The following is a 24,211-nucleotide window of genomic DNA, read 5'->3' as shown; positions in this document are numbered from 1 at the left end:
AATCCCCACTCTTGGTCTAGCAATATACTTTTGGAAAAGCTACAAACTTATTTTTTTCTGAAATAAATGAAACAAGGATTATTGATTTATTCCACTAGGGTAAATATGGAAATCAATTCCAAGGTGGATTTTAATCAAATGATGACACAGACAAAGTGTTCATGCTCCAAGATCAATTAACCACCGCAGAGCAACAGGATGGTTCTGAGGATCAAAAACCTACACATAACATGATTTTTCCTATGTCTGTATGTGTGTGTGCATTTTTCTGAAGGGTACATCCAGAGTCTTCATCAACATCTCCTGATACCTGTCCAAAAGTCACAGAAACTGTGTACTTCCCAGATGTAGTTAATACCCATGTTTTGAATAATTTCTCATTTCTAGCGCTAAAAAAGTGAGTCACTACCTTTATAAAACTTGACTTCGAAGGCAAACAACTGAGTCACCTAAGAACACCAAGTACTCTGCCCATATTGCAAAGACTCTGGTAGCGAGTTCCAATTACAAGGATTGGACAGCCAAGCGCAGAGGAAATGCTCTTCCACAACAAAAATGAAAATATGCTTGTGACAGAGAGCAACAATAAAGTTGTAGGCTGCTAAATATCTTTAATAGTAAAATGAAAAAAAATTCCTGTCTGCATTTCTTTTACCAAGCCAAATAATGCTACTTCAGTTCTCCCATCATTACCTGTGGGTGGAGACACCAAATGGTCTCTAAGCTCCTTCCAGTAATGGAGTTCTATGGCATTAGAACCTTATGCCTAACTTTGCTAACATCAAGGAGGTATCAAGTTAACTCTCCTTCACCTACCTCTTTCTCAACATTGCTCTGTTTCTTGGAGCAGATCCTCTCTACCGTTGGGAAGAACAGAAATAGAGCATAAAGAAATTCCAACTAGGAGGAAATTCATTCTATCAATATTCCTCATCTGATTCATGTGCTACCGATGCAGTGAGGTCCAGAATGGTTAAGTGGGCTTCACAGAACCAATTTACTCCTAACAGTGAAAGTCCTCACTTGCAGCCAGATGCCCTCTCTGTGAGGGGAAGGCTACAGATCCTGTAACCACTGCCCCTATTTGAAATAAACATTTGTTCTGAAAAGAATTCTTTGTATCTCCCTTTTAGTGTCCCTTAATACAATTGTTCATTCAGCCTGAAGAACATTTGACCTGATGGTCTACATTCTTCCTCTTCACCCCAGAAAGGAAGGGAGTGGTTAGTCACTTTGAATCTAATAAATTTAGGATTAAGCAAGACAGACTTCCTCAATGTTTGTTAAGTGAACAAGATCCCATACCCTTGAAATCACATTTATTGCCAGAAATCCTGAACAGGGTGGAGTTGACAGTTTCTCTCATAAGAAGACAATGTAGCTAAAAAATGGCTTCCCATATCCTTTAAAGAAGAACACTTCACAGATTATTTTTTTAAGAAGATAATCAAAGTTATTAAAGGCAGAACTTCATGGGGTAAAAAGAAAATCACTTTTGAGGAAAGTCAATTTCTAATCTACTCCAATGTAAGGAATAGAATTCCTCAGCACAGAAAGCTTTCAACTCAAAATGGACCCAGATCAAAACTTGATTGCTTTTCCCTACCATCTCAAGATATTCAGCACAAAACCTTATCACATCCACTATACTTGTCTTGAAAGGAAATCACCATTATATCAGTAAGGCTGTTCTGAGGTTTCTTGAAATATGGTCACCTCTCTAGCATGTTCTTTGAAGAGCTGTCTAAGTAAAGAAGTAAACAAGTTTTTATTCCTGTCTTCCCCATAAATTCAGCTTTCCTCCCTTGATCTCTGGATCCCCAAGGCTTTCATGTTGTTAGTATCTACTATGGATTCCTTCTTCCCATAGTTTCCAGAGATGTTTTGGCTACCAAACCATTCCCCCCAAAAAAGCCTGTTCTCAGTTTGGGTCAGGAGTTGAGTAAAAGGAGCTAGCTATTCATTCCAAATGAAAATTAGTCCCTAATGTTGTTGTTCACTGAGTTCTTTTGGCTCGCTGTGAACTTGAATTTGCTTCCTCACCATTTGATCCAAGGAAAGGCATGGATTCTGTCTTGGAATCAAACTTTGGAAATTTAACTCATCTTAAATTGGCCCCACCTGACTTTCAATTGGTTTTCTGAGGCTTGAGATCATATGAAAAGATTTTGGTTGCCAAGATAGCTCACTTCCACCTATCAAAAACACAAATTATTCTCTATTTATGTACAATCAGTCTCCATAGCTAACTGCTCGACAATATCAAATATATCAAGAAAAAAATATTATTCAGACCCAAAACCCTTACAAAAGACTGAAAAGACTGCTTCAAAATTACAGGTGAGTATTATATTATCTTTATACTTTACTAAGTGAGAAGTCCAGCCCTATTTTTCTCCTTCCTTCCAAAAAAAAAGAAAAAAAATCAGATTTCCATTTGCTCTTCTGCAATGGAATGCTGAAGATCATTCTTCTCATTAGGTATTAAAACATTCTCTATGTCAATAATAAATCAGACGGTACCATGTAGGGAAACATAAATTAGAAACAAATAAAGCCTATTATATCATCAGAGTTTTGTTCTTGCCAGGACAGGATGTGCGGTAGAGTGTGACAATTTTACATTGTCACATTTCCATCGACATCCATTCTTTTAAATCACAGGCTTATTCTTATTTGGCTAGCTTTCAACAGCAGATGCTTTATATAATCCATCACACGTGAGATTCATAATTTATGATTATAAGTCCTTTTAAAATCTCAAAAGCTTTGCTATGATAATTTTTCCCACTGACCTGTAAAAGAAGGCTAACATTTTAAGTACCTAGTACATTTCCAGAAAAACAAGGTCAGAAGTAGTCGAAGTAGTTGACAGGATAATTTCGGGAAGACTGATTCTAGTTTGACAATTATTTTCTTAACTCCCTTCATGGTCTTGAGATTTTCTCAATTTTCAAATTTTAAGGAATGTTTAAAATCAAGACACCATGTCCCAAATGAATTTGGATTGGTTTTCAATCAAGTATGTAAATTTAATTTTTATAAAATCAGAGGGGCATACCTTAAAAACCACCTAGTACGGATTCTAAATAGCAAGACAAACACAATAGGAACAAATAATTCCTTTAGCTAAGATCATGACAAATGAATGTACAGAGCAAAGAGCTGTGAGAATAACTTTTAAAAAGGACAATATTTTATAACAACATTACTTTTTAAAATTAATTATATTCATCAAAATTAAGTATAGGCATACCAAAAAGTAACATTAAAAGGCATATGTAAGCCATCTGTCTTCTCCTCTGTCCACCTCCAATCTAGTCCCCATAATAAAACATTTAGTAGTTTACTTTCTATTCCTTTATATATTTCTAAATAATATGAATATACTACTATCTTTTAAAACAGTATTTACAGACATTTTCAGTGAATTCCCATTTACAGAAGTTGACAATCTAAATTTCTGATGCCAACTCTTTCCCTCCAATCAAGATCCTAATGTAGTAATAGCACACCCATTTTTATGAACGCTGTATTCAGTGACTCCATTATTTTCAAAATGTAAATATTCTTTCCTACTGAGAAAAGTAATTTTCAGGAAAACATTATACTTTCTTCCTTGAAAAAAACCTGCTGCTTTTATTAATAATTTCCTAGTTATGACATATGCTTAGTTTTAAAATCATGATCAAGTCTTTTTTTTTTTCTTAAGATTTTATTTATTTAATTGATAGAGACAGCAAGAGAGGGAACACAAGCAGGGGAGTGAGAGAAGAAGAAGCAGGCTTCCCACCTCTGAGCAGGGGGCCCCATGTGGGGCTCAATCCCAGGACCCTGGGATCATGACCTGAGCTGAAGGCAGACGCTTAATGACTGAGCCACCCAGGTAACCCAAAATCATGATTAAATCTTTCCACACTTTCTGAAAAGTGCCTCCATAAAATTTTCATATGAAATTCTGTCAGATCGTTTTTTTGTTTTTCTCCTGGAGACATCTCAACTGGGCCCTTTCTTCTCCCCACAGATTGGATGGTCTGTTCTCTCCCCTAATGGACAGCTTTTTCAAACTTCCTTCCACCTCTCTCTTATTATGAATCCCACCTTCCCTAGATCCTGTGTCTTCCTCTTTGGTTTATCTTCTTAATTTTGGTGAGCACATCTCCAGAACCTTCTTAAGAAAGGGTGACTGAGACTTAAATTTTTGAAACTTTCCATGGGTGAAAATCCCTCTAATTATTACAATAGGTGGGCTAACTACAGAATTCTGGGTTGAATAGCATTTATTCTCAGTGATCTGAAGCACATGAACATGATGTTCCAGCTTTCAAAGTCATGACTGAGAAGTCTCATGCCATCGTATCCCCAACCTTTGAATATGTCTTTATTGTTTCTGGAAGTTATTTGAATCACCTCTTCACTCTTGCTATTATGAAGTTTAAAATAATTGCAGTGACTACATCTTGGATTTTGTTTGTTTGTTTGTTGCTGTTTTTCATTTATCATGCTGGGTACTCAGTGTGATATCAGATCTAAAATTTAATTTCCATTAATTCAAAAAAATTTTAGTTTTGTTTTTCACTCCCAACAAACAGAGGTTAATTCCTGGTAGAATTTTTCTCTAGGTTTCTCCAGAAATTGTCCTCTATTCACATGCTCAAGGAAGATATTCTTGGTAGAGGTGTCCAGAGACTTTGCATTAAAATATGCACACAGACTTCCAAAAGAGATATTAAAAATACAGTCATTGAATAATGTTTTCCTGAATTTCAAGTCATGTTCATAGGCATAAGCAATGAAATAATGTTTTCCATTTATAGTTTCCTATAAGTTTTTGTCTCACAAATTGCTAGAACTCTGCTGATGACTTTGAATGAGATACCTAAAACTGCACTGCCTCTCTCAAATCACAGTTCAGAATTTCCAATAACCTGCTTGATACTGTCGTTTTCCCCCAATCAACTGATCTTACTGAGTTTGATGAATTAACAACATGACTTAGTTCCCAGGCTCAAAAAATCAGATCATTTTTTTGTTTTTAGTTCTCCTTCCTTGGTCCCTTACTCTTTTCTCCTGTATTTAAATAAATGGTGCTTCTAAGTCTATTTCACTTCCCTCCCACCAACATCCAGCTAAATTTAGTCTTACAGATTCGATCATGCAAATTTTTTATTCTTCCTCCTCAAATATTTATTCCTATTGTCAGTCAAGCCAAGATCCCTATTACTCCTTCTCTAAATTACTATAACTGACTCATAAACAACTTTGTCTATGCCTTCCTCCTTCACCAATCTCTACCACATGATGTTGTCTATTTTGTTTTTCCTCCTAAATCACAATTAAGTTAGGTCAATTCATAACCAAAATCCTCCAATGTCAATATATACTTCATTAAATAAAGTCTGAGTTTTGTCCAATGTTCGAAGTTCCATTTCATACCCAACCTTATTCAAAATTCTTCAACGGCATTTATTTTAAAATTATCCTAATCTTACGGCATTAATATATTCGTGATTACTTTGTTCCTTAAAAAAAAAAAAAAGTAGAAGCCCTTGCAGATAAGAACAATGTCTAAATCAATGCTGTAATTTATGGCCACTTCTTGCATACAAGAAGTCTAATAAACACTTAACAATTTTTCAAACTAGTGATTCTCATGTGTGTTGGTTTACCTAGCTTTCATCTAAATCAGAATTTATGGGCTTATTAATAATTTAGAGAGGTTAATGTACCATTAGGAGACCCAACTGTGGCTCTAATGCTTTGCAGTCATTAAAGGTTCCTGTTGTTATCTCCAAATGCTTGGGGGTGAGGGGAGGGGAAAGAGAAGGAGGTCTGAAACAGAACACTCTAGAACAGGGCTTCTTAGGATTTAACATGCTTTCAAGTCAGCTAGGATTCTTGTTTCTCATTTAGAAGAGGGCGAGGGGCTAGGATTATTTACTTCTAACAAGCTCCCAGATTATGCTGATGCTACGGATCCTTGAACGAAAGCTGGAGCAGAAAAGCTAAAGTGCAAAGTGAACCCACTGCACTGAAGAGAAGAGCTAGACCCTTCCCTCTTCTCCACACTAGAGTTTCTTGCAAACACTTGGAACATGACATGTGTTAGTTTATGCAAGATGGCCAGATTTTTTTTTCCCCCTTTATAATTCTACCTTGGTCAAATCTGCACATCCCTAATTTATTCTAAATTAGCCTAACTTAAATTATAACCAACTTAATTGCTATAAGTAATAAATGACCTGCTTGGTTTAAATCAATGTTATGCGAACTATTCCCCCTCAGTTTTCTCTTACAAAGAAGGGAAGTACGTGTACTTCATACGCATTAACCTGGAAGAAAGATGCAAAAATGACAAATAATGATTCATTCTTGAATTTTAAGCAAATTTCCTGTTACATGCACCAGCAGAAATCCTACCAGAGATGCCTAAAAGTAACTGCAATTGTAAAGACCTTCCATTTTTACTTCAGTTAATTCAGTAATATATTGTTTGGACTCTCTTTGAAACCTGTCATGATATTCATTTTGTGCTCTGTAAAGCTCAAGGAGCTTTTCCTCTGTTATTTAATTTGATCCTGAAGGAGAACCAGAGGATTATCACCATTTTCCAGATGAGAAAAACTAGATTCAGAAAGAGCAAATCATTGTTCTAATGAACAGTACATGCCAGAGAAACAGCTAAAATCAAGGTCTCCTGAAGTGAAGCCCCGTCAACCACTACAGCTATATTTTATATTTGAAGATTTAGCATTTATTTAGAAAAACGAGATTCTTTTTCAAAACAACTCTACTTACATTTTTACGGAATGTACCCACAGACAAGTTCTATTGCTTCTTCCTCTTCATCATTCCACTAGGATTACTGAAATATTTATCTTATTTTCTTGATTGTGTCTGGCTCACTGTAGCTTCAAACAAACCTCTTTATGAGTGAGTATCTCTCTTTGGAAGTAAAAAGCACTTAGTTCTAATTTATGCCCCTTTTAATTAATAGGATTAAATCAACATGTTTAAAGGACTCTTACAAAAATGCAAAATATATATTACAACTTCTTAAGAAGCAGAGAGGCAATTTATCAAATTTTCTGTGAAAAGAAAAGACATTAAATTTTAAAATGACCTTGAATTTATATTTTTACACATGTACTGAAAGAATCTCATTGTAAAAATTTCTTTAATAAGATCTAAAAAATTAGAGCTGAATTTTAGGTAAGCAAAATCCTAAAACAAGCAGTGGCATATACAAAATTTTATCTCCTTAATAATTCATGGAATAGTAAACCAACCATATATAACATCTGTTTAAAAGGAACTTTTTTAACCAAAAAAGAGCTGACTGGGTTTAATCCCGGAAAAAAATTGCCTTTACTTAAGCAATGACCATCCTAAAGTCCCTTCCAGGCTTACACATAGCCAAAGACACACCCGAAGTATCTCAGGATGTAGCTCTCTTTTACCCTGCTCGGAGGACATTGCTGACCTTTGCAGACCTCAGCGATATTTACACATCTTCTTAAGTCCAAGAATGCTTTTTTGTGTGATACTTCTATGAAAATATTACGTCTTATGTTGTACCTTACACTACTGTGTAACTTCCATCATTTTGTGAACCTCCACAATCAAAGTTTAGAACAGTGCTCAAATACAGTATTAAATAGATTTTAATTATTATTAATTAATAGGCTTGGATGCAGGCAAACTGTAGTATAAATACCATTGAACTGAAAAGCAGAAGACAGGGATCAGTTTTTGTTGTTGTTTTTTAATTATCTCTTATGTGACCTTGGGATTGTTATTTCATGTTCCTGGAGTTTTCTATCCAAATCAATAAACATATATACTACTTATAACCTATAACACTGTATCAAACTGAACACATTCCTCCTTAAACAGTTTTCTATCTGTTTGCCCTTTGTTTCCATCTAAACAATAGCTGATACTGACAATGACCCAGATAATAGTTCATTATGCAAAATAAGCCAGTTTCATTAACATTTGTTCTAAAAGTAGCCTGGGCTACTAGGTGGCTTAGTCAATTAAGCATCAGAGTCTTGATCTCAGCATTGTGAGTTCAAGCACCACACTGGGCTCCACGCTGGACAGGAAGCCTACTTAAAAAATAAAATAAAATAAAAAAACATAAAAGTAGTCTGTTTTAGAGAAAAGAATGGCATTTCATCAATGTTTTCTTCAGTAAGGTATGGATTATCTCACATCTCTTCTGAATCATGGATTATTTCTCTCCTAGATTATTTCAACTAAAATACAATTATGATGTTATTTAGTTCACAAAAAAACCCCAAATCTCTTGATTTTATTTTCCTTCTGGCTACAACTGCCCATGTTTCCATTACAGAAAAAATCCTTGAAAGAATTATCTATAATTGTCCACAGTCCCTGAGCCAATGCTCTTAAAGTATCCATCCTAACTGCCTTGGCTTTCCCACTCAAAGACACTGCCTTTATCAAGGTCAACAGTGAACTCTTATTGAATTTAATGTTAATTTTTACTCCTTATCTTTGAAGACATATTAGCTGAATATGACACTGCTGATAATCCCTTTTCCTTTACTTTCTTCATTGACTTCCTGTGTCCTATAACTACTGATTTTTCTCCTACATGGGCACTTCTTTTCAGTTCACTTTGATGCTCATCATTCTTTTCTTTACTTTCCTTGCTTGAGAGATTCCCAGAACTCAATCCTTCAAATTCTTCTATGTCTCTTAGTTATCTTTTAGAGTCTCATAGATTTAAAATTTTCTATAGGCTAACTGCCAAATTCATATCCCCAATGATATGTCCCATGAACTCTAGCAATTATATACTCAAATGCCTTCCTGTCATCTCACGTAGACATCTAGTAGTCTTGTCTTCTCAAACAAATATGTCCACTTGATTTCCCTCCCAAAATCTACTTCTTTCATAGTCGTCGCTATTTCAATTAATGGTATCTACATCCTTAAGTTAAAACAAAACAAAAAAGATGGAGTCAGATTTGACTCCTCTTTTACTTCATATTCTATCCATCAAAAAATCCTGTTGGCTCTACCTACATATCATCCTCTTCTCCTACCTCATTGAAACTGATCTGGCCCAAAGACCATCATTTTTCACCTGCATCATTATGACATGTCTATTTCCCTGAATTCTCCCTTTTGGTGTATTTACAACACAGAAACCAGAATGATCTGATAACAATGAGTCAGATTGTGTCACCTCTGTGCCAAAATTCCCCAGTGTGATTTCCATAACACTCAGACTAAAAGCCAATATTTTAACAATGACAACAGTGGAAGGATCTAATCCTTTTTTCCTCCTATTAACTCTCCGATTTAGTCAAACTTTTTTCCCCCATCCACTGTTTTTCAGCCATACTGTCTTCCTTAGGATCCTTAAACATGGCAGACACATTTTCACCTCATAATCTTTGCATTTGATGTTCCTTTTGTCAAAAAATATTGCTTTCCCAAGTATCTCCATAATTTTAACAGCAATTTCTTTAAGTATTCGTGAAAACATCACTCTCTCAGTGAGATCTTTTCCTTACCACCATACTTGACTATCACACCCCCACCATTCTCTAGCTAACTTTCCTGATTCGTTTCTCTCCATAGCATTTTTCATCTTCTATTTTGCTCAGCAATGTACTTATGTATGGTCTGACTTTCCATATCAGCATATAAACCACATGATGACAGGGATTTTGGCCTCTTCTATTTGCTGCCAGAACAAGGCCAGAAATGTAATGGGCACTCAGAAACTATTGTTATTAACTGTTGACAGTTAAATATCACATACACATTAAGATTATCCTTGAACTCTTAAAACTACAGAAGCCCAACTGAACAGCCTCAATTTAGAGAAAATACATCTGGGAAAACAAGTGACTCTGTTCAAATATGGCACATCTCCCAAAATTAAACCATCAATGACTTGCTTTATAGAAAAATACATGTATTACATGAGAATTCTTATGATAAGATTGATAATGTTTGTTCACTAAATACTCAGGGAGAGGTATTCAGAGCAAGCCAGCTTCTTTTCCCATGAATTTGACAACAAAAAATGCCCACTTTAGATTGCATCATGTGGTCTGAACCCCTGAGTGATTTTATGATTCATTTTAACCCACTCTGAGGGCTACCAACCATTAACGACATTACTCTTATCAAGGCCAACAATGATCTTTTTAACTGTAAGGGCTTATTACCTACTAGAAGGCCATAATAGTAAAAATACTGGAAAGTACCTTTAATAAATTTACAATCTTTGTGTGGTACTTAACTGAAGGAAACCAAATCTAGTAGAAAATGGTTTGGGACTAAGTGGAAGCTATTTTAATATATGTTGTAAACAAGAGGGATCTACATAATATCTTTCAAAGTTGTTTCCAGAAGGAAACCTTTGGTCTGCAACCATTCATATGGAGCAAGATAATAACGTTTCACAAAAAAATAATAATTGACAGCATTTATTAAATGCTTACTATACCAAACACTGTTTGAAGTGCTTTACATGGGTGAACACACCTTAACAATATCCTGATTGGAATTAAATAAATTAATGCATTTAGATTTGCTGTAACACTTACTGTGTTATGAATAAGAAAAGGGCAGAACAGAAAACAAACATCCAGATATCTCACAACTAGTAGTAGGAACAGTTAAAACTTAAGCAGTTTGGCTTTCTTCACTATTAAATCATGCTGAATCAAGATAATAGAATTAATGTTAGACTAGTCAAATCAAATAAGTTACATGGGTCAAAAAACCATGAATCTCTTCCTGAGACACATGCTACATTCATAGCTAAATAAAGTAATTTATAAAAAAAGGAAAGTATACAGATTAATCCACTCATTTCTCAGAAGATTCCAATAAAACAAAGAACCATTCTATTCAATACATTGTTTTAGTTAAACAATAGAAGAAAAAGTTTTAAAGGTGATTTTAAGTTTTTCTTGTCCATGAAAATACGTCTAAGTTTTGGAGGATCAAAAACTTATACTTTGATAGTTACTGAGAAGAACATATTGCCCAAAAAGTAATGGTGAAAACTTATATATATTTTTGTATCTTGATATCTGCATTCCTGAATAATGTTTCCCTCAAGGACACCAGGTAACAAAAGCCTGGACCTTGAACTACAGAGATAAAAACCACAACTTAATTTTGCCATGTAATACACACTTCTTGTTTGGGGGCAAGGCCTTCAGGCTCTGAGTCTCAGAGTTTCTTATCTAAAAAATAGGTACAAAAATAATGGTTTTCAGGGTATCCTAAAACAGATACAATAAAGTCCAAGAGGGTCCTTGGAGCCTGTCACTCTCTAGTTTTATATCCTTCATTGCACTTCCCATTATTTGAGATGATATTCATTTATTTGATTACCTGTTCTTTGTCTCCTTATCTGAAAAAGAAATGCAAAGGGAACAGCGACTTTTCTTGGATCTAATAAACATAGTGATTGCACCATACATATTTGCAGAATGAGTAAATATATGGTATCTACTAAGTGGGTTAGTTTCCCTCCTCATGTCTAATACTTGGGAGTTCAGTGTTGACCAGCTGGTGTTTTGTGGGTTTACTGTGATTCTTTGAGATAGCAAGAGTTTTAGGGTAAAAATTTTCAAATGGAATTGATAGCTGAATTCTCTTTATGCCAGGTTCAAAAGGATGTGGTAAGAAAAAAGACTGTATGAGATACATGCATATACATGTATCATATATATACATGTGTGTAATATATATCATAAGACATTCACATGTAAATTAGTACTAAAATCTAAAATTAGGAAAGGAAAAATAAAGGCTAAAGAGACTATACAAAAAAGAAAAAAGTATAAAAAAAAACCCTACAATTCATCGTAAAAAATGAGACTTTGTAAATTAATTTTCATTTTTCTTCTCCTATTTCAAAGTTTTTGTCCATTTCTCTCTCATCTGTGTTACCTACATCATTTACTGGTTTCCCAGACAAATAACATCACAGATACTAATGATTTCTGGGTATAAATATCCTTAGTCAAAAAAGTTCCTTCATAGTGATTGTGAAATACAGAATGTTTACACTATGACAGGACTGAAATCCATCATCTTTCAAAAGTTAATTTTACTGCACCTGAAGTATAAACTGTACACATACGTATCACTGTGAGAAGCCCACCTTGTGGGACAAAATATATATAATAAACTTATAACATGAAATCCAGAAATATAGAACATCCTCATCTTCAAGGTTCCTTACTTGTTATTTAAGAAACAGATTTAGTAAGCATAATGTGCAAGAATTCAAAATATGCAACTCAAGGGAAATCTCTTTACAAAACAATAGAATCAAACAAGCTCCTGTGGATTCAGAGGTTCAAAGCTAAGTCTTTATCAAAGAGCATTCTTTGGATAAAATGGTTATTACATTTTCTCTTGGCCTTTAAGAAATCCCTCAAAATAATCTTTCAGCTGTTCCAAGTAGCTAGCTCTACTGATACTGGCTGCATCTCTGGTCAGCATCTAAGGAAGCACAAGCCACGGAAAGCAAAGAAGACAAAGCTAAGTCTGTGACCATACAAGTTATTTTTGAAAACAAAATTAATTTTTCACTTTAGCTGATTTTTCTAACCTCACATTCTGGCAGTGTTTTAATGCCCAAAGCACAAACTTTAGACTCTCCCAAAGCTATCTAAGCAATGGGTGGTACTGGTTGATCTTAATTCATTAGTCAGGTTCAGAAGAGAAGGAAAATGCCAAGAGAGACTTATGATCATTATCTCAGAAGCAGGAATGTGGTATACAGGCAATTTCCGTCACCATAACCCCAAACTGGCAGGAATTTTGTATGTCATAACTGTTTATTCTGGAATAGCCCACTTAAAAATAGTGGGATTTGACCTATTTGCCTCCAAAACTCTCAGATATGGTATAGAAAAGGTAGACAGGGAAGCTGTTCACATGCTTAGAAGTGGATGGGAAATGTGGAAATGGTAAGGCAGAACAGATGATTTCCAAAGAGAAGATGCCATATTCTTTAAAGTGGAAAGAGGAGTGCCCTGAATGGGTTGTGAATGTTTCTCCTAGCAAAGATGAACAGTAGTTATTCATATGGGGAGCTAGTAGGGGCCTGTGTGTGTGTGTGTTTGAGGGTGGGTTGGGAGATATCTGTCATTCCTGTCCTACATTCAATCTTTGCTACTGCTTACCAGACTTCGACATGTAAATTACCTAAATGTAGAGAAAAACCTAAAAAATATAACACTTGGAAAGTGTAATGTAAGAACCATCAAAAGAGTAGTTCTCATTACATTTAATCCAACTCTTAGACCAGTTCCCCTTTTATACTAGGCGCTGAGAGGAGTAACAGTCGATACAGAGATAAGTAAAACAAGATTTTGAACATATAGGGTTGATTCCAAGTCCAAAAACATATCCATTAAAAAAAAACCAAAAAAAAAAACCTCTAACTAGATGAACTAACTAGTAGCAGCTGCATGGAATTAATTAATGATGTTTTTCTATCTGTAGAGATTGATTTATTTTCCAATGATCAATTACCACATTTGGGCTAATATTTTACAACGACTTACATGAAACTGTGATTATGATCTAAATGGTCGCAATGACAATCTATTTTTTCCCATACTTTATCAAAAGGCACAACACCTCACAAATCTGTAGATCTCTTTTGGCCACCCAGTGATCTTAAATAGAGTATCTGTCCTTCAATTTTTAACTCTGTTAATTTTGACAACTGGAAATCATACCATCAGTCAAATAGGAGCATGGTGCTGCTGTAAATCAATTTTCCAGTTTACTCTCGTCTGTAAGTGCCTCAGTGAAGAACCGCTAGTGACCACGATCTAAGAAACTGGATCAGGCACCTGGGCTCCATGCAGCATGAGGCTGACTCAGGGGCTGGGTCATGACTATGTCAAGACCCTGGCAAATTTCTCAGTTTCTCAGTACCTCCACATCCTCACATAAGGGACGGGGATGGTAATAATCCCCACCATACCGGGTGCTGGTGAGGATGAAATGACAACACACAGTCCTTATACCAATGCTCATAATGAATCACCAGTGACTGTTAACTATTAAAGGTTTTTTGCAAGCCTGATTTCTTTTTCATTGTTCACAGATTATCAATGCAATGTTCTAATGTTATTCATCGTATCATAGGAACCAGAAAGCATCCCCTTTTTTCCCCTTCACTCTCTTTATTTTCAAACTTTCTGCATCTCTCTTTCTCTCTCTCTCTCTCTCTCTCTCTCTTTTTCCATTGTTTGGAGTTTAATATTTGTTTTCTGTTCCTTTTCTTAAGGTGAATTTTGAATACAGACAAATGAACAAATCTGACTTGTGCATATGATGGGTTGTGAAAAAAGCCACATAATTGAGTAATCACAATTCCTTATCAGGATAGAGAACATTGCAATAATCCCAGAAAGTTTTTCCTCATATATCTTCCCTGTTAATCCTCCCTCACCCATTAGGAGGCAAAGTTCTGTTTTGTTTTGTTTTTTTCTTTTTTTACCTGTCTTAAAAATCCTAGAAAAATTTAAGAATTCAAAAATAATATATTACCTTAACTCTTTAATTCATGAGATATAAATTCCAAACAAATGTCAACATATGAAATGTATAATGGGTATAATGTTAATTCCATTTCCATTTCCATTCAACATCAAGTTAGGTTTTATTACTGATATTTCATCTGATTTCACAAAGTAAATTGTCTTAAAGATTAGAGAATATTAAAACCACAGGCATAATTTTTTCCTCCTAAGTTCAGAATAAAGGAGTATAAGTCCCCTACATTCCTCTCATTACTGGAAGTATGAAAGACCACATGAAAAGAAATATCTTCAAGCATAAAATTTGACATGCCCTCCCTTTCTCTGTGAATATCTGTCTGTCTATGTATACACACAAACATATACATACATAAGATGACTAAATATAACTCACATAAACATTGCTTTTATATTAATTTAAACATTAAAAAAATTACCTTAGCAGATTTCATTTCTTAAATAGTTTTTCATCTCTATATTTCAAGCCTTTCACAGGATCTTTTTAAAATAGTAAATACACATATGTTTGAGATCTTGAAGGTATCTTACTGTGATAAACTTTTTAAAGATATCTTACTGTGTTTAAATATAAATTGTCTCAAACTAGAGATAAACTAATTAGCATGAGCCATATGAAATTAATGTTTTTCTATTTTTAGGGATTGACTTGTTTTAATACAAAACTGATTATAACCTACAGACCAAAATCTCCTAATTATGCTAATCAGTAGTTGATTATTGTAAATAATTAGCTGAAAAGTGTACACGAACACCTTTGGCACCATTTTCCTCACAAAAATAAAAAATAATTGGGCTTTGTGTTCTATAATAATAATTTTATTAACTGATGTCAATACTATAAACATTTCACTGAAGTCAGTATGCATTTCTAAATAAAAGAAACACAGTGACCAAAAAGACAATCTGAAGAACATTTATACACTTACCTTTGTAAGTCAGCTTGAGTCGTGGAATATTTTGCTTAGAAGTTCCAATGACTGGAAGAAATAGCATGGTCATGCTTAGTATCATCAAGGCATGGAAAAGGTGAAAATCGTGGCTTCTGAACTTCGGTCTCTCATTTTTATTAGCAGTCATGATGAAAACAATAACCTCTTTCAAATGGTGTTAATTTAATCTAAAAAATAAGAAAATGGCTATTAATATAGCAGTTTGTAAATTTTCCTAGACTTATTAAGTTATAATTTTCTGAATGTGTACAGTTTTTAAAAAATAATTTTTGTTTAGATCTTACAAATTGTTACAAGAGAAATAAATCAGAAATAAATAATAAAATTTAGGTCTGCCTTTACTCAGATGCAGAGATCAAGACATAACTAAATTTCAACTATTTAGGATGATTAACATTTCTTCCTCCATTAAAGTTTGTCTGTTTGTTCTAACATAAATGCAGAAGGATCCAACTCTTTCTAACTTGATGAGGTCTTTACTCATATAGGAATACTAGTAGAAGCCCATTCTTTCCCCATATCATTCCCAAGGAAAAAAGATCCCTAAGCAAAAACAAATAAAAGCTGTTATTTTCAGGGAGTTCATTTCTTGTTTCTGATATAAAGATGTTTTAAAAGTCTACTTAAGAGGCACCTGGGTGACTCAGTCCATTAAGCATCTGTCTTTTGCACAGGTCATAATCCCAGGGTCCTTGGATTGAGTCCCGTGTCAGGCTCCCTGTTCCATTGAAAGCTGGCTTCTCCCTCTCCCTGTGCTGCTCCCCGCTGATTGTGCTGTCTCTCAAATAAATAAATAAAATCTTAAAAAAAATAAAAATAAAAATTCACTTAAAATTGGAAAAAATAGGAATGATTAGGTCAGGGCCACCACCACAAATTTTAGGACTGGGATGATGCAATCTTACCCACACCATATATACTATTCCACACAGGGCAATACTGAATAGAAAAACAACTAATATAAAAAGGTTGATAAAAGAGAGGATTGTTATAAATAAGCTGCCTTGGTTGTCTTTTTCTGTTTTTGATCATGACCTGAGCTTCTAGGACTTCAGACTGCTTCTAACTGACTGAGACACCCAGACACCCCAGTTGTCTTTGTTAAGACATGGAATAAACTAAAACACATATTTCAAACTAAGACTGATAATTATAATTACAAATAATAGTCATCGAATATTTATATGTACCAGATACTTTTTGCTTTAAAGTGCTTTCCATAAATGAAATGATTTAATGCTGTGAAATTAACTAAACAAAGGAGGCCATTAGACTCAGGTGTCTCTGATGAGGTCGTGGCCTCCTTAAGCAAATGAAAATCTAAGTCAATAAATGCATCAAAATCATGAAATCAAAGCATTAGGGATAACCAATCGCAAACAACCAATAGACCTTAGGCTATAGCTGATTCTTTTTTTGCTTCCGCACTTTCCCCACACAAGTCTGTCCCTCACTCCTGAAGGCAAAGCTTTGCTAACCATTTCCAGTTTGGCCCTAGATGACTGGAATCAATTTTTGCATAAAAAAACTTAAAGTTTTAATATGTTTCAGTCTATCTTTTAATAATGTTACTACAGCCATGAAGGATGGATAATTATTTACCTCATTTTACAGACAAGGAAACTGAGGTACAGAGTTAAATAGTTCTCCTAAGGTCACATGGCATATAAGAAGTAGATACAAATATGTGGTTAAGACTTGAGCTAGAGTTGGCTTCTTAAACCCCTAAGTCGTTGGGTGCTTTTCAGTATGGTAGAACATGGGATCTTCAACTCTTGCAGTCTTCAACTTCTCTTCTTTCTCCACAAAGTTACCACTGTCATTTTTTTTTTTTTTTAACATATAATGTATTGTTTGCTTCAGGGGTACAGGTCTGTGAATCATCAGTCTTACGCATTTCACAGCACTCACCATAGCACATACCCTCCCCAGTGTCCATAACCCAGCCACCTATCCCTCCCCTCCCACCCCCCAGCAACCCTCAGTTTGTTTCCTGAGATTAAAAGTCTCTTATGGTTTATCTCTCTCCCCAATCCTACCTTGGTTCATTTTTTTCCCTCTCTACCCCCATGACCCCCTGCCCTGCCTCTCAAATTCCTCATATCAGAGAGATCATATGATAATTGTCTTTCTCTGATTGACTTATTTTGCTCAGCATAATATCCTCTAGTTCCATCCACGTCATTGCAAACTTCAAGAGTGGGGTTTTTGATGGCTGCATAGTATTCCATTGTATATACCCCACAGAAAGGATCTTGCTATTCTTACTTCCCAGGAAGATTCCAGATATAGTACCTGCTTTAACTTCTGTCCAACTAATTTCTGTGCTTTCTTGGTAATAGCTGTAGCTATAATAAAAACATCTTTAAAAAATTAAGTAATTTTCTTATCATTTATTATTAAAATATTCTATGTTTATATGGTTTAGTTTTAAACAAATGTGTAATATGAGTGAACTTTCTTATGAAAGATCAACTCTTTAGTAATTGCCTATGCATATCAAGGATCTAGTTACTTTGAATCTCAGAAGTTAGGATCAATCTGGGAAAATGAATTAAAATAAATTTAGGGATGTACTGATTTATTGTTATACATGACAAGCATTTTAAGGACAGACAACAAATTTTATGTTTCATGAAATGTTAAATATGAATGCTAAATAAATTATATTTTATATATATTTTAAATATATATATTTATATTATAATAATTTAATTATCTTCAAAGATACCAACAGGAAGTACCTAACTATTCTGTCTTGTGTGTAATCTGTGCATATTTAATTCTTTGATTTAGAAAATTACTGCATATGTGAATAATCAAGGTAATTTAGACACTAATTTAAGTGTGGCACCTGGGAGGCTCAGTCAGTTAAGCATCCTACTTGATTTCAGCTCTGGTTGTGATCTCAGGGTTCTGGGATCCAACCTCAAATTGGGCTCCACACTCAGCAGGGAGTCTGCTTGAGGATCCTCTTCCTCTATCTTTCCCTTTGACCCTCCCAACCCTCTCCCCTACAACCTCCACTCATACATATTCTCCCTCTCTAAAATAATAAATATTTTTAAAAAGTAGTATTATACTAAATATGCCACATATTAGATATTATATTCACATTTACTTGACATTCCTTGAGCAGTATTAATTAGATATAATTTGAGAGAAAACAGGAATGTCCTTCTAACCAAAAAGATCTATGCCATCAATAGCAGTCCATGAAAATTTTAATTTTTAAAATTTCACTAATGTATAAAATAAAACACTAACAAAGTCCTTCTTTATATATTTAAAATAAATTCTTAAAAAATAAATAATTGTATTATTTTAAAGCTAGTAGAAGAAAATGTCTGTTACCGCCACAAAACAGTCATTTTAGCTGCTCCACAGGAAAACTTATCAAAATTAGTTTTAAATATGTACATTTTAAGTTACTCAATCTCTTAAGAAATGAATCTTGCAATCTTTCAATTTGTCATTTATACCAGTAAAAAATAGATACATTCTTTGACTTACAGGTCCTCCTTAAAAACTTACTACTTTTATGCAAATAAGAACATACGTACAAGAATATATATGTAACAGTCATTAAGATCACAGCTAGTCCCCAACCATTTATTTATTTATTTAGAGATTTTATTTATTTATTTGACAGACAGAGATCACAAGCAGGCAGAGAGACAGGCAGAAAGAGGAAGGGAAGCAAGCTCCCTGCTGAGCAGAGAGCCCGATGTGGGGCTCGATCCCAGGACCCTGGGATCATGACCTGAGCCGAAGGCAGAGGCTCTAACCCACTGAGCCACCCAGGTGCCCCGTCCCAACCATTTATTAAGATGAGGAAAAAGATAAGACTCTTTTCTGAAAGAAGTGGTTGATTATATATAAATAAGTAAAGCACCATGAAGTGATTTCTAAAATCAAGATAATTATGGGATGCTATGGAAGATAGCTCAAAGGAGTATCGTATAGATTTAAGCAAGACAAGGATAGTTGCACAGAGGCCAGTGAAAGGAGAATGAAAAGCAAAAAGAGATAGTTTCAGAGGACAGTGATAACTCATTAAGGGTTCTTGAAAAGCTATGAGGAGAAGGGATAGAATAGCATAATCTAGAAAGGTGGAAGAGAGAGGACACCAAAGATGAACTTGGCCTGACTGCTAAATGTGTCTGATGCCTGTTCTGATACCTAATATATTATGACTCAAATAATGCCATTACTCCACACTGCCTCTGATATTAGATCATATGTGCTGATTCTACCCATATTCATCAGCGACTCTAATCCCATTTGGCTGTTCCTTTCATTTTTCCCTTTATCTACACATTAGCAGAATATGGGTACTAATTGCAGAAGATCCACAGCCTTGGCATAAACACATGTATTCCTTCACTTGCCCTTCCTCCTACTTCCTACACCCCCCCCACCAAAAAAAAGGAAAGGTAAATGGAATATAGAGTTTAAGCATATTAAACTTCTCATTAGGTTTAGTTTTTCTGAGATTCTGGACATGTGAAATACTACCTTTTTCTTCATGATGTGCAACAAGGCATGTAATGCGAATGTATGTTTAGGTACACAGGCAAAAGAGAGGGAACTTTCCATGTGTGCATTTTATTAGCAATAATGACCTCAGTACAGGACCTTTCTTGGGAATTAATGACCAGTTGGGGTTAATGGCCCTTGGCTCTGTATTGAGATATCTACTCCTCCAACTGATCATTAATCGCTAAGACGTGCCCTGTGCCTCCAACACTATAACTTAAGAAGATTGATGTTTTGGTTTTCAATGAACAGTAGCCATACTGTTCCTTGTAACCCAACTCATTAATACTGTTAAATAACTTAAAAATCAAAGTGCTGTTTTCCTGGCTACAAAGACATTCCGATAAGTGCACGCACGTGTTCTTACATATGCTAAGGGTGAAAGACAAAATAAAACAAAAATCCTGAAACTGCCGGAACTTATTTTTTTTTAAACTTTAAATATTTTTCTACTATAAAACAGTCACTCTCTATAATCTGCTGTTCCTGATTGTTTTTCTTCCCAACAATCCTCTGAATTCAATAGTTAATCTTTTAATTGAGGTAATTTATGGGTTAAATGGATAGCCAACAACCTCTCCACTAATCTATTGATGTTTTGCCATCTTCCTTCCAGTGGATGTGGATGTGTGTGTGTGTGTCTGTGTGTGATGTATGCACACGTGTGTGTCCTGCATCTGGGAGGAATTACAGAGAGAAGTAGGTGTGATTTAACCTAAAGTGGGTGGATTTAGTGAATTGCATAGGTTATACTGCATGCTACTGTCTGTAACAAGCTCGACCTGGAGCCAATTAACTGAATGTAATCTATTCCAGATGTTCCCTGGAACAAACAGCACTCTTGGGGATCTTCAGATGTGGAGCCAATGGAGAGTGTTCTGATTATGAGAGATTTTTACACACTGTTCCACTAAATCAGAGATCCAAATGCATAATCTAACATTCAAGAAGGCCTTGTGCCATTTCCCAAAGGAATACAAAGAGTCCAGGGCTTATTGGATGGATAGTAACTCGTCAAAAATATTATTTGAGGAGCAAGGGATATAAAATTTTATATGTGAATTTCATTGAGTTGCCTTATTTATTTATATCTGTCTATTTCAAGTGTCATTAAGATAATGCATAATTATGGTGAAAAATATATTCTATGCATAGGACAAAAATTTAAATAGGTAAGTCTTGAGATGTAAAAATCTGAACACATAGGTTCAGGATTTTTTCTCAGGTGTGTGTGCGAGTGTGTGTGTTGGGGAAAGAGGCAAAGAATCCTTGATTTTTTAATTTATAAAGGGTTATTTGTTCCTCATACCTTCGTGGTACACATAAGGTCACCTGAAACTTTTTTACTCATTCAAGAGACATGAGGAATCATGACTACACACAAATTAGTAGTATTATCTGTATAAGCTTACGTTGGCTTAATTGTAGCTCATACTTTTGAATCACTATTTGATTAGATGGTTTTTCTGTAGGATACATAAAACTGATAAAATATTAGTAACATGACTTCATGGTAAGGATGTGGACAAGAAACCAGAGAGAAATTATAGAAGAGACTTGAGACTCAAAGAGACAATATAGGCAAACAAAGAGAAGCTTTTTTGTTTGCAGAGGACTATCTTATATTCCATGGATCACATACAATGATAACAAAGAAGAATGCAAGTGGTATGTATGAAGATCCACTAGGATAGGAGCTTGGAAGGCTAAAACTTTTATGTTCATGTATTTTTATCTCATCCTTTCTAAATTTCTCTTTTCATATTTTCTAATATATCTAATATCTTACTACTGTAGCACAGTCAGGGTATGCAATCACGGTGCAAGTGTATAGTACTCTCACCAGTGAGTAGAATTTATGGGGCAGAAAGTTTTCATTGAAAAATTTTAACTGTCTATTAATGGGCTTCATTGTTTTAAGAAGTCATGAATTCCTCAACGATTAGTATATTCCCATGGAGTCTGAGAGACCATCTGATGTTTTTAGACATCATGAAGAACAGACTTAACATTTAATTAAATGTTAATTACTTCCTTACATCCTTATGGATATTTCACCATATACCAAACTAAACATGAATAGCATCAGTAATCAGCTATAAAGTTGAGCTGAATTCTTTGTAAGTAAAGATACACTGTAGTAGTTACATTTTTATTTGCTGGGGTTTAATCACAATGTCTACATTTCTAAAATACACTGAAAATATATTGTATAAATACCTGCTCAACAAAGCCCTTTTGTTACATGTTACTTGGGTTTGCATGTCTTATAGCCTTGTACTTACAGCCACATCAAATTATACAGGATCTCAGCCCTAATGAATCCGGTTCAACAGAAAATAATAGTAAAACTTCAGCACATACAAGTGTAACCTGTTAGGATTACTATTGTGGGTGGCACTTTTTTCCTGAACGTAACAGTAATAACAAAACAATGCTTGTAAAGGGGTCCTGAAGAAATCAAGTGTCCCTAAGGCCCAAATTGCTCAAATAATACAAAAAAAACCCAAAAACAAACAAACAAAAAAAAACAAAACAAAAAAACAAACCACTACTGTGACTTTATGCTAGTCATCTTCCTTATCCTAAATTTCCCATCATTCTGCTACTCAAGGAAATACAGTTATCATCTCATAGGGTCAGAAAAAAGACCAACAGCATAATCTTAGTTGGTCTCTCCTTTAATCTGATTACTCCACAATTCAAAGATTTAAGATTTTCCTTTTCAAAATCTCACATCTAGAGAATGTTTTGGTCGGTGCAACTTCTCATGACCAAGATCATGAGAAGATCTTAAAAAGAACAAAGTTCATTTTATATATCACCTTTTAGAATTCTGATATGCATTCTGAGAATTATAGAATATTTATAGATATTCTATGGAAGTATTTATAGAAATTATAGAATACTTGGCAAATTTCAATGTCTGCCTTTTATATTCAAAATATAAATGTATAAAATGGGGCACCTGGTTGGCTCAGTCAGTTAAGCGTCTGCCTTCAGCTCAGGTCTTGATTCCAGGGTCCTGGTATGTAGCCTTGCATCAGACTCCCTGCTGAGCAGGGAGTCTGTGTCTCCCTCTCCCTCTGCCACTCCCCCTGGTCATGGTCTCTCTCTCTCACTCTCTCTCAAATAAATAAAAAAAAATATTTAAAAATATTAATATATAATTACTTTAACTGATTATTTTTTAAAATTTAACAACCTCTACCTCAAATATTCTGATTCTTGACTCTCACTGTTTAAAAAAAGTTTTTCTTTTTAATAAATAGAATGTTAAATTAAGCAGGGCAGGAATTAATGCAATTAAGATGGCAAAATAGTTGTATTCTCTGGAAACAATAAAATAAGAATTAGCCATGTGTTTATTATTGAGATGATCTTCTAATTTATTTTTGTGCTTTTATCTTTAAGGAATGTCATTATTATCAAAACTGAGTGATATTTTGGTGAAGATCCAAAAAGTTTAACTTCCTTTTCTGAAGTATACATCTAGATATTAATGTAGACATTGAGCTATATGTCCAATAAAGATTTTCCCAGACTTTACAATATTTATCTAATACTCCTGCCAATGTGATCAATAAATAGATTTAAATCTTAAACTCACTCTTTAATGATAAAATGTACAAAATATTCTATATACAAACTACTCTCGTATTCGGATGGTCTCTGTGTCATCTAAAATAACCATGCACTAGGAAACTTTTCTTTCAAAGCAACACAGGTGTTCTATTATATTAAAAGATATTATCATGGCGTTTGCTTCTGTAGGGCTTATACTACTTTTGAAGCAATGCAAAGACACACAAAGAAAAGAGTATGGCACAAGCATAAGAATGATGGAAAAATTGTAGAGTTAAGAATTTTTTGTTTGCTGACCTGCATGGCGGTCCTGAGCTTTACAATTTTCACATGTATGTCGCATTTTCCAATTAAAAATATTTATTGAACTAATTAATTACGTTAAAAGAGGAAATGTAGAGAAATCTTTTATTACTTAATGCATACTTTCTAATAAGACTGTGAAACAGGAAATTTACCATATCCTCAAAAACAGTATACTGGGTAATATTAGTTGCCAACCTGTAAAAATTATATAAATGTTATACAAATCATTTATGTATACCA

General features: G+C 34.5%; 1 protein-coding gene across 3 annotated transcripts in view; it reads right to left on the bottom strand.

Annotated features, from left to right (window-relative positions):
- Positions 1-24,211, bottom strand: part of SEMA3D (semaphorin 3D) — a 202,364-nt gene that overhangs the window by 112,976 nt on the left and 65,177 nt on the right. For all 3 annotated transcript variants that reach the window (XM_032873233.1, XM_032873235.1, XM_032873234.1), the window contains exon 2: positions 15,518-15,708. In XM_032873233.1, the coding sequence (XP_032729124.1) occupies positions 15,518-15,668 (151 nt within the window). In that variant the 5' untranslated portion in view covers positions 15,669-15,708. The remainder of the gene's footprint in view (positions 1-15,517; positions 15,709-24,211) is intronic.

This window comes from Lontra canadensis, unplaced genomic scaffold, assembly GCF_010015895.1.
Source record: "Lontra canadensis isolate GAN:19392208 unplaced genomic scaffold, GSC_riverotter_1.0 scaffold48, whole genome shotgun sequence".
Lineage (NCBI taxonomy): Eukaryota > Metazoa > Chordata > Mammalia > Carnivora > Mustelidae > Lontra > Lontra canadensis.
This window is presented reverse-complemented; position numbering and strand designations above follow the sequence as displayed.